Here is a 12,079-nt window from a genome sequence, read left to right as displayed (position 1 = left end):
AAACACAGTTAGCAGGGAGATCATGGAGTGACCAACAAAAATGAAGTGTGATTGCATCACAAAAGTCACCCTAAGAGCAAAACCATGGCATTCCAATGGCAGGGTGGACAGCCAAGAGGATGCAACTTTCTCACATGCAAGTTTCAAAGATAGCTGAAGACTGGTGGACAAGAATGAGTAAAAAGATAAAAAACTGTTGGAAAGATTCTGATGCTTAATAGACAAAATCTCTTACTTGAGAGTATGCTGCTGTTGAAGAATAGAACAGTCAAAAGTTGAAAGTTGGTTTAAGATGACTGAGACCAAGGGAGACATGGTGAAAACTGAAAAGTGGTGGTTATTTTAGGCAGATTTACAAGGATCAAAAATACTGAGACCCCCAAGCTGAATTGGCAAAGCTAACATTGCCCATTCAGAGTCATTGGGAGGATGGAGGCAGAGCTTGAGCAATAAAAACAAGTGTATGGCCTCTTCAAGTGAAGCCAGAAAAGAGGACACATCATGCACTGTCCTGGTTAAAATGTCTAATCAGATGATAAACCATGAATCATGGCAGAGTACCCAGCATGGGGCTAACTAGAGGCAAAATTGGAAAGGTTCAGGACATGATCCCTCCATAGAGACACCTTGTCTGGATGTAAATTCAGGAGAACAAGATATGAACAACCTTCAGTATTGATTCAGAAGGTACCAGCAAATAAACAACAAGCAATATCATAGCAATCTTCTTTTTAACAACCAACCATTACTTCAATGCATTCACATAACACCCAAAGCCAGGTTCCGAGACAGACAGTTGCTTCCACCAAGCCAGCAAATCGACCAAGCAGTAGCATCATCAACAAACCAAACTTGTGTTGCTAAACCTTCCAACCTTTGTATAGAGGAACAGTACAAAGAGCTTACATGGACATAGCTAGGGGATCACCCTGAGTGGTTTCCTCTTCATTCACCATCAATAAAGCAGAAGCCTCCCTATACACGTTGGTAAGAGTAACAGCAAGAGGTGGGGGGAGCAGATATAATGCAATGAAACATCCCAATTCAAGAAATTGAAGGCATTGGAGGCATCAGCAGGTAACATAGCCTGGGTAATAGAATAATGGAAAAGGCTATGCATGACATGAACTGCAGCTTCACATCAGGCTCCTTGACCTGCACAGAGTTGAAGATAGTATGCTGCCTCCAGTATGCTTTGGCTGCAAGATACTTCACATGATCATGTTATTTAAGCTGAGAATTGATAAGTGGAATCTTTTGGCCACCCAGGAAACAGTTCTACTTTGTAGGAATGCTGTTGTATGAAATACAATATTAATGCTTTTACACTTGAGAGAATTTAATTTCAATTACCAAACTTGACACCATTCATTAAGGATCCTCACCGTAAAACTCACAATTTCTTTCACTTTCAAGTTCAGGCCAGAGTCAAAGTTTTCAGAATGCCCTTTTCCTAGCCTTTTCCAGTTCTTGGGGATTTCCCAGGTAGTATTGTTAATGTGGTACAACTAAAAATTAGAGGCAAGATCACACGATTATAAAGGCAGGCATTGGTAGGCTAGCTTAACTGACTTAACTAAAAATCTGTGAGTTTATAGCTATTGCTTGTGAGACCTTGAGCTTTATAGTGAAATCGTGAGTCTTACAGTAAATCTGTGAGGGTTGACATGCCTGCTACTAGAGGTTTTCACCTGGCGGGTCTCAGTTAAGTGGCACTGCATACGCATACGTCTAAAATCTAAAATACCTATTGCATAAACGTGGTTAATCAGTGTGTGTCAATGTGATGTAATCCTCAATCATATATACTCACTTTATTATTATTATTGGTAATACTATGCAGACCTCTAATAGAGTATAGTGCACAGGTCACAACATACATACAAGTATACAAATTGTTAGTTTTTGTTTGAACTGATCAATATCATTAGAGTCAATCACATTTTGGGGTAGATCATTCCAGATTTTGATTGCCAAAGGGAAAAAGGAGTACTACATATAAGAATCAATCCGTGTCATTGGTTGCATAAATCTCATACTATGACCTCTGGTACTATGTACAGTGGATATGGGTGTCAGAAACAGATTTGCTAGGATATCAACAAGGTGGTTAACTATTCTAAACATCATTATGGCTTTCAATTCATCTCTGCATCGTGCAAGTGTAGGCCAATTAAGGTCTGTAAGCATTTGCGTGACAATAGCGTAATGGGAGTACTTGCTGGTCACAAATCTAGCTGCTTGTCATTGTGTTCTCTCAATCATATCAATATCTCTCTTAGTATGAGGTGCCCAGACAACAGTTGCATACTCTATAATTGGCTTAACCATTGCTTTGTACAACCTACCTTTAATTATTGGTGTACAATTGAGGAGGTTACGCTGAAGAAAACCTTTAGTTCCGTTAGCCTTGGAAGTTATTTGTTTTATGTGTTCTGACCAGGATAGATTTTGGCTTATTGTTACATCCAAGTATTTGGCATGGTTGACTTCCTTGATTGGTTTATTTTAAATATTATACTGAGCTAGTGTTGTGTGTTTATTGTTAGTTATCCTAAGAAATTCACATTTTTGTGAGTTAAACACCATTTTCCATTTGTCTGCCAATTTTCCCAGTGAGTCTAAATCCTTCTGCAACTGACTGTTCTGTGCGAATGGTGGCATTAAGTAACACATTGTCAACATAGAACTTAATTATGTTATTTGGTAAATCATTTGTGAAACAGAGAAACAAAAGTGGATCAAGGACAGTACCTTGAGGTACACCAGAGGTAACTGCTGTTAAGTGGCTCTGTTGACCTTCAACCACCACACACTGAGATCTCTGCAGTACAAAGTCTTTAATCCAGTCAAGTAAATTACCTCGGATACCATTATGGTGGAGTTTATAGAACAGCACACTTTGTCAAATGCTTTTGAAAAATCTGGTAGTATGACATCGGTTTGATCATTGTTATTTAAGCTTTCGGCAAAGTCGTTGATTCACATGAGAGACCACTAAATCCATGTTGTTGATCACACAGAAGATTATATTTAGCAAAATGGGAGTAAATATGTGAATACACAATGTGTTGTAGCAGTTTTGAACAGATATATGTTAATGAAACTGGCCTATAATTGCTAGGAAGAGAACGATCACCCTTTTAAAGAGTGGTACTATATTTGCCCTTTTCCAATATAAAGGTAATGGACATTGTTGTAGTGAGGCTTGAAAAATGAAGGCTAAGGAGGGAGAAATAATTTCTCTAGTTTCTCTCAGTAGACGGGCTGGTATTCCATCAGGTCCACAAGCTTTATGGATATCCAAAGGTTGCAGCAGCTCAGAACGCCATTAGTGTCAACTATGATAGGGTTTACAATATCTAATTTTTGTAGAACAGAATAAACAATAACTGGAATTCATTACCCCAATCTATTTGATTCTCCTTCTTTGAAACACTGCTGGACAAATTACAGTAATTGTTTATTCGATTTTTTATAGTAATTAGTATAGCTAAGTACATACTTTATGGATGTACAGGCACAAGCGCAAACCCTTATCCTTAAAAATGTAAATAAGACTATGTCAAAATCTTGCCAGACTCAGTACAATAGAAGCTTTACATATGATAACAAGTTTTTTAATTTTAATAATTTTTGTGGTTGCTACTTTTGCCCAATCATAGAATAAACAATGATGCTGCTAAATGAATGAATTGGACCAGACATTTGCTTTAAATGATTGGACCAGCACCTTATCACTCTCAAAAAAGTTTGACAGTATCCTGCATACCAGACTTTTATTGAAACTTCAAGCATATGGAATTAATAGTCAACTTTTGAGCTAGTTTGAAATTTTTCTTACAGGTTGATGTAAACGTGTTAAAATTAATGGTGTCTTGTCATCTTCAGAACAGGTGTCCAGCAATGTCCAGCAGGGCTCCATTCTTGGTCCGTTACTGTTTTCTCTATATGTTAATGCTCCAGTCAGTACTGATGTTTGCAGATGATGTAAAGCTCTATCACACTATCTGTTATTCTGAAGACTGCCTTGTACTGAAAAATGACATAAATATGTATCTTGCTTGTCTGGTCAAAACATTGGTTATTATCTTTTAATATTTTAGAATGCAAGGTCTTACATATTGGCAATGCTCCATACACTGGAAATTATATACTATAGCAGGAATGCAGCTGGAGCTATTGGATAGCATTCAAGATTTTGGCATACAAATTGACTCAAATTAAAATTTCATATTCACACAGACACGGTAGTTAAAAAGGCCTACCGTATTCTAGCTCTCATCTGTATATCATTTGAGTGTAAAGACTCTGATGTCATGGTAAAGCTATATAAACCCTTGTTTGCCCAATTGTTGAATACAACAATGTCATATGGGGACCTTCTTACACACTTGACAGTCAAAAACTTGAAAGAATACAGTCTAAAGCAACCAGAATGATTCCTTCCATCTAGCTATCAGCCATTTATCATAATGTGTTTGGGTATGTATACTCTTATCTGAATGTACTCTTTAAAGTTTATTTATTTATAATATACAAAACTCAGAATTGAGTATGACATACATGTAAATATTAAAGCTAATTAAACAAGTGAATTCTAAAAGTGTTTTGAAATTGATAAAGTCTGCTGAATTTACAAATTCTTCAGGGAGGGGGTTCAAAAGTCTGATGACAGATGGAAAGAAGGAGTACAGATATGTGTTTGCTCTAGCTGCCAGCTGAATATATCTCTTATTCTGACCCCGGGTGATTGTAGATGACTGGGTAAGATGGTCATGTGGTACTGAGATAAGATTATTGATGACCTTGTAAAACATGTTTAGCTTGGCTTGGTTTCTTCTAAGCTCTAAAGTTGGCTGGTTCAGTTGGTTTAACATTATTGTGACACTAGCTGTTCTGTTAAAGTTGTTATGCACAAATATCACAGAACGACATTGGACCATTTCAATTCTGTTTATATTTCCAACTTGATGGGGGGACCAGACAGTTGAAGCATACTCAAGCATGAGGCGGATATAAGTTGTATAACAGGCTGATTTGATGGACGGCTGACACAGATTAAGATTCCTTTGCAAGAAAGTTCTGATAGAATTGGCTTTGTTGGTTATCTTGTTAATGTGTTCAGACCATGACAAATTGCTTGTGATGGTAACTCCAAGGTATTTGGCACTAGTGGTTGTTTGTTGAATGAATGAGTCACAGATTGAGTAATGTGATGGTAAAGGATTTGTCTTGCGGGTGATAGTTAGATGCAAACATTTAGAAGGATTAAAACTCTTTAGCCATTTCTTTGCCCATTCAGATAGGGTGTCCAAGTCTCTTTGTAATATTGCTATATCTTTAGGTGTGTGGATGATTCTGTATATTAAAGTGTCATCTGCATACAGCTTAACATGGGATGAGACAGTTAACAACATTCACATTAATTTGTGCTGCATGTCCAGTGTGATGAATGTGAGTGGTGATACTATTTACAATATGTAAACAAGAAATTGGATGCTCAAAAGAAGAAGCATGTAGCAGATAAAGATGCAAAGACAGTAAGGGGCCATGTTGCACAACTGATGATAGTTACGAAATTCATTTTTTAAGTTGTTAGCTTTACACAAGCAGTGTATGTAGGTTATTCACTTAGATTGTACTAGCTACCATGCGCATTGTAATTGTTCTTCTTGCTTCTTTACCCAATTGTGTTATAAATTGTCGATTATCAACACTTAATTGATTATATAAGACATCTGCATGCATTTGATAGCTATGAAATAGCATACACAGTACCATTCATGCAGACAACGTGTGATCATACCTAAGATTTAGATACATAGGACTATAGTGGAAAATGCATGGACATGGCAAGGATAAAATTAATGCGTGTGTGTGCTGATGAATAAATTTAGAAAATTACAGCTAAGCAGATTATTATGTTGTGTTCTAAATTTTCTCAGCTAGAAATGCTTGTAAAGGAAGGCCATTGTAGCTAGGTGATGGCAAGGCTAGAAGACACTGAGAAAAGGCATAATATGCATAATTTATGGTTATTGATGCATCGAAATATATACATATGGACATAAGAAATGTACTACATTTTAATGGCTGACATTCTCATAAATCAAATTATTGTATGTTGTAGATGCCGGTTTTTGCATTTAAATGTTTAGCATTTTGGAAAAGAAAAAGAATTTCATTATTTCCAAAATAAGGCAACAAACACCTATGTTTATACTCCACTTTATACTCCCATATATCATGCTGCACATTATTGAACTGTTTCTATGATCAGTAACATTTCTATACTGTCTATAGTGACTAGCCTGTCTAGAACAGGTATACTAATGACATATATATGTTCTATACCATACGCTATGGTATGTATCATATGCGTATGGTACGATTTTCATACCATATGCATACGGTATATTAATAACACGATACAGATATTGATATATAACCTGATTTCATATTGATACGTATCATGTACGATCAGTATGTGATCTATTGCATCTATAGTGACATCTGTACTGTCATTAGTCACCATGCTGTCTAATGGGACTAACCTGTCTATGCCATTGTAGACAGATAGACAAGTTACTATAGAAAGGATAGTCACTATACTGTATTTATTATTTTTGTTATGTCTGTAGCTACTTAGCAGTAGTATAGTATGTTCAGCAAAATTAATGATGCTAGCTAGTGTTAATTTTTGTGTAATTACCCGTTTAGCACAATCACTTTCATAAGTTTATACCATGATGTGTTACAAAATACTTACATGTGACATGCAACAGTAGACCAAACAGACCCATCAGACATGAAAACAACAAAGACTATAAATGTGCAGTATGTGCTGAAAGACATAGCAAAGCAGAATATCTAGCAACTGCATGGCAGATGATGCACAAGCCTTGCTTAATCTTTTCAGACTGATGTGATAATTTCAAATACTTCAAGATCACTTCCATCAGAGGACCACCAATATTCCAGGGTGTGATAAAGTTTTATGAGACTGAAATCCAATTTGCCAGCCCTGGCACAATTTCAGAAAACCATAATGTTTATCCACCTCACAGTCGGTGAATGTGTTTAATACAAAAAAAAGTAGTTTTGGAGAAATTGTAATACAGCTGTAGTTTGTTATGACATACTGTAATACATCACTATTGGCCAACTAATCTTGTCCCCAGACTGCAAAGGTACAAGCCTACTTAGGACAATGATGTAGTATCCTGGCTAGAAAAGTGTACTGATATCTAAATCATGTATCCAGTACTTGTTTATTAGCTAGATGTCCACAATTTGCATTGTTTTTTTGAGGGGTTCTACTGTATTTTGCATAATTGTTGAATTGATTAAGATGTATCCATTATTTACAAGGATGGGTAAATCACATGCATGACCATTTTGGAATAAATCACCTGAAAGTGATTGCTCATGCAGTATTATACATGTAAAATCTCTAAAACTGCATGTTTGGCAATGAATACATGTACAAAATTTTTACTTTAGGTATCTATGATTTTATAGGTTTCCTGTGTCTGCCATGCAACATCCACATGTGGTCCATAAGGGTAGAGCCTCAAACAACAAAGTTGACCGCAAAAAGGTATGCAGTCAATATAAGTTTGTTAATGTGCATTATGATGACCAGTATATATCTGAGTACTTGCAGTCTTACATGGTACAACAAAAAATTAGTTTAATTTGCATTAAAACAATTTATAGAACAGAAGCCACTTATGTGGAGTGTGTATAATTTGCACATCGTGTACTATACATTTATAAATTTCCGTATAATATACATAGTAGAAGTAGAGCTATGTACATGAATATAATACTATTAGTAATCCTGTATAAAAGTAGCAGCAAACTAGAACTGCTGTGATTGTTATACAAACACTGTACTGTATGTATACTGGACACATAATTGCTTTGTCAATTAGCAATTTTACTATTAAAGTGATGATTATGTACAAGTTGAGCCGCATCCTGAAAAACAGCTAAACATGAAAATTGGATTTTTTTCCTCAAGAGAATTAACATTTCAGCTAACCATATGATTAGTGGTGACAGTAAAAGCCTTCGACAGACATATGTGGTTTGGATCCATTACAAGTTTGGGAATTGGGAAAAGGTTGTAATGGATACTATACTTTTATAGCTTCCAATAGAAAATGTATGGTGGAAATTTTTATTGACCATAAATATTGTGTCAGGCGCATTTGAACGAAACAAATTTAAATGCTTTTAGCAGTCCAAATTTCAAGATCATGTGTAATTGCATCCATGAGTTATTAAATGTTTTTGAGAATCCAGCTCAACGCGGTGAACATATTTTTTGTTGTAATTTTATCTGTTGATACCTACAGAAGGAACTAACAAAGTTTAATGAGGCTGCAAGCAATCTGAATTTGTGCTTAAGTAATGTCAAGAAAGGAAAATACTTAGGTGGTGCCATGAAATCATTGGAGTGGTGTGGTACTTCATGCTCAGGAAAGTGTGGTTGTTTATTCCTTGAGTCTTGTACAGAGATTGTTGATAAACCTTCACAAAATTCAATTCCACATAGATCATTGCAAAGTAGGCACATGACTGTGTTGCGTATGTAGTTGCAGTGGTCTGAAGACCTTGTGTTGTGATGTCTATACCAAAGCAATGATCTTACTATGTATGACTACTTTACACAAAATCAAATTATTTGTATTTAAGACTTCAATTATTATACCTTTTGTAACTAATTTGCATCTGAGAAATAAAGAAAGTGTGTATTTCTCTGCACGACTAGCTATAGTTTGCAATTGTGTATATTAAATTTGTCTTGTATATCTATAATCCATATCAAAAAACGGTCTTGTGAAAAAAGAGTGTGGCCTCCAAAATAAACAGGATGAAAAAAGAAAGGTGGTGGCCAAGAAATTGATGCAATGATGCTTATAATCATCCTTTATGTAATTACCCATAAGCTGGCTTTGGGACTGCTACTTTTCTTTTTTTTTCTTTTCATTTTCTGTAGGAAGAAGAGAACATATTTTATTTTTAACTTAGCTAGCTGTTATGTAATCATATACCAAAATGCAACTTATTATAAAACTCCTGCAGAACTCTCTACAGAGTGACTTGTTTGTAGTTCATAATGAACTCTATACTGGGTGACTTGTAATGTAGCTGAATTCTCTACCAGGAGATTTGTAATGTAGCTGAACTCTCTACAGGGAGACTTGACATAACTAAACTTTCCTACAGTGTGACTTGTGGTATAGCTGAGGTGACTGGTAGTGCAGCTGAATTATCCTACAGGGTGACTTGTGATGTAGCTGAACTCTCTTCTGAGTGACTTGTAATATATCTGAGGGAAACTTGTGTAGTTGAACTCTCTAAAGGGTGACTTGTAATGTAGCTAAAGTGAGTTGTAATGTAGCTGAACTCTCTACAAGGTGACTTCAGAATTCTTTACAGAGTGATTTGTTTGTAGTTGAACTCTCTTCAGGGTGGCTTTGAACTCTTTACAGGGTGACTTGAAACATAGCTGAACTCTCTATAATGTGACTTGTAGTTGAACTTTCTACAGGGTGACTTGTTTATAGTTAATATGACATGCTGAATTCTCTACAGGGTAACTTGTTTGTAGCTGACTTCTCTGTAGGGTGACTTTTTGTGTTGCAGAACTCCCTACATTGTTACTTGTACTGTCACTGAGTGCTTGTAAAGACCTGTCCTGTAAATGTCCTTTAATTTTAACCAGTTTTGATACCTGAATAGCCTATAATTTAGCCTATTTATCCATACGTGTTCCTCTTCCATTTTATAAACAACCCCTTGCCCTTGATCCCCCCTCCCACCACCCCTATTTGAGCTCACCTGATACAGTCAACATCAAATTAAAAAATATCTACAATTGCAGAAAATGGCTATTTGGATGCTTTGGAAGGTAAGGAATTGGTGTTAACCATGTATAACTTTAGTACACTAAATGCTTAAAACTGAAATTCTTAATACTATTATTACGTGATGATTCTCTGTACAGGTTGTTCCTGTGTCACAATAACAATTTGTGTGGTATAATATTTGTTATTTAGAGACTAATAGTAGCTAGACTATTTTGAATACATTCTGACTTAATTGTATGGTTATTTATAAAAAAAATGTTCTATCCATTCTAGATCATAATCATTCAACATGTTCTTCATGGGATCCGGCTTACTTTCCTGATTGGATATGCTGCCTAGTTAGTGATCTTGAATGCAATGCAGATCAACTTGGACAGATACTCCAGACACTTATGAATGAATTACACCATCTTTGCAAAATGAGGCATGAAAACATTATCACACTCTTAGGGGTTTGTTATGAGAGTGACTTAAATGCAATACCAATGTTAGTGATGGAGGCGGTTGAATTTGATCTTTGTTGCTGTTTAGAAAGCAATGCATTAACTTCATGGGGTGCGCTTTGTGCGATCTTACAAGGAATAGCCAGTGGTTTGGTCTATTTACATGAAGTCCATCATGTTCTTCATAACAATGTATCCACAAGGAGTGTTTTAATAACAAAACACTTCATTGCTAAGCTATCAAGCTTTGAACATGCTACTAAAGCATCCGGTACGTATAAAGTTGACATATCTTCCTTTGGTCATGTTATGTGGAGTGCTACTTCACAACTATTTAATACCTATGGTTCTGAACAGCTGCAAAACATATATTCATTGGCCAACAAGTGTACAGATCAAGAAAGTTCTTTGTCTGCTAATAACTTGTTGGATATGATAACATGTTATAGGTGAGATGCTATTATTGTGATGGTTTTGAAGTCATTAATTTTGAGAATCATTGTGTGTGTTTTAGTAAGGATGATCAACTGTGTAAGATGTCTACTGATATATCACAAAGAGAGAGCAATAGATCATTAGACAACAGTATCAAGTATGCATTGTATTAGTTATAGCCTGACATGTTTTATTCTCATAACAGATGCCTAGATTACATTCATTCTGAAAGTACTGATAGCAAAATTATCAGGTAATATCTTACATACATGTTTTGCCAGGTGTCACTGCCGTATAGCCTAAATGTTTCTAGGGGCAAATTTTTGCCAATATGTGGTTTTCATCCTAGACCTCCATCAGCTCCATATAGCCTAATACATTTTGGGAGTGTTAGCAAATTTGCAAAAATTTTAAATTAGGTAACATTGCTCAACCTTGAAAAAATTTACGCTATGGCTATGCAGTATAAGGTGATGCAAGACTTTAAATTCTTGAAAAGCACTACAGCTAGTGAGCTAATGGTCACATACATGCATACATACATTGTTTAGTGGTTTTAAATCGTTGTAGATGCTCCACTCTTCATCTACTCATTACATGAAAAAATCCAACGATAATCTGTATTCATATCTGTACACATCACTCAGGAACTCCTTCTGCAAAATCTCTGAAAATAAGTGTTAGGACAGTGTCCCCTCCACAACTTGAAACTTGGTGCATATTTAGAGTAATATGCTCTGAAAATTTTATAATAAAGGTAATGCAACTTCTATAGTATTTCTGAGATACAGAGATATTAGATTTTGAAAATTCATCTCTAGGAGAACAACATATACAATTTTTTCTAATGCACATTGTTGTTGTGCCTACAGACAGAAATTTAGGAAAATTTGAACTAGTGAACTCCACCACACCAGAGTTGTAACCATTGAGCCACTTATACCAACTATCTATCTTTCTTAGTATTCTCAAAGCTGTACGTAATGTACTTTGTAGTTGAGGTCTACCAATAAAAGTTTTAGAAAGCTCAAATTATGATGAGATGTTAGAATGTAAAAGTCTATTCAAGTGCAATAATAAAGCAGGTTCTTATTTATTCATGTACATACCTACAACAAAAACACAGGGGTCATGTATGAGCCACAGTCTTAAGGAGAATTGTGAATGACATAACACTGTGCTGATTGTTATTATCTTTGATATTTCACAAATCATTGAAAACTTATTGCATAGCAATGACAAATGTGCAGATTCTTCAAGTAATAAGGAGTTCATAGATACTGAAAGTCAACCACAAGTGTGCATGTAAGTATACAA

General features: G+C 35.6%; 1 protein-coding gene across 4 annotated transcripts in view; it reads left to right on the top strand.

The window, feature by feature from the left end:
- Positions 1-12,079, top strand: part of LOC136258897 (uncharacterized) — a 28,385-nt gene that overhangs the window by 1,305 nt on the left and 15,001 nt on the right. For 3 of the 4 annotated variants that reach the window (XM_066052276.1, XM_066052283.1, XM_066052275.1), the window contains exons 2-7: positions 7,525-7,603; positions 8,367-8,577; positions 10,158-10,776; positions 10,842-10,919; positions 10,968-11,015; positions 11,996-12,067. In XM_066052276.1, coding sequence (XP_065908348.1) covers positions 7,541-7,603; positions 8,367-8,577; positions 10,158-10,776; positions 10,842-10,919; positions 10,968-11,015; positions 11,996-12,067 — 1,091 coding nt within the window. In that variant the 5' untranslated portion in view covers positions 7,525-7,540. Of the gene's footprint in view, positions 1-7,524; positions 7,604-8,366; positions 8,578-8,791; positions 9,926-10,157; positions 10,777-10,841; positions 10,920-10,967; positions 11,016-11,995; positions 12,068-12,079 lie in introns of those variants that run through there. The other variant, XM_066052293.1, reaches the window with a different exon arrangement.

The sequence above is a fragment of the Dysidea avara genome, chromosome 1 (assembly GCF_963678975.1).
Source record: "Dysidea avara chromosome 1, odDysAvar1.4, whole genome shotgun sequence".
Taxonomy (NCBI): Eukaryota; Metazoa; Porifera; class Demospongiae; order Dictyoceratida; family Dysideidae; genus Dysidea; species Dysidea avara.
The sequence above is the reverse complement of the archived record's forward strand: the minus strand, read 5'-3'. Positions and strand labels throughout refer to the sequence as shown.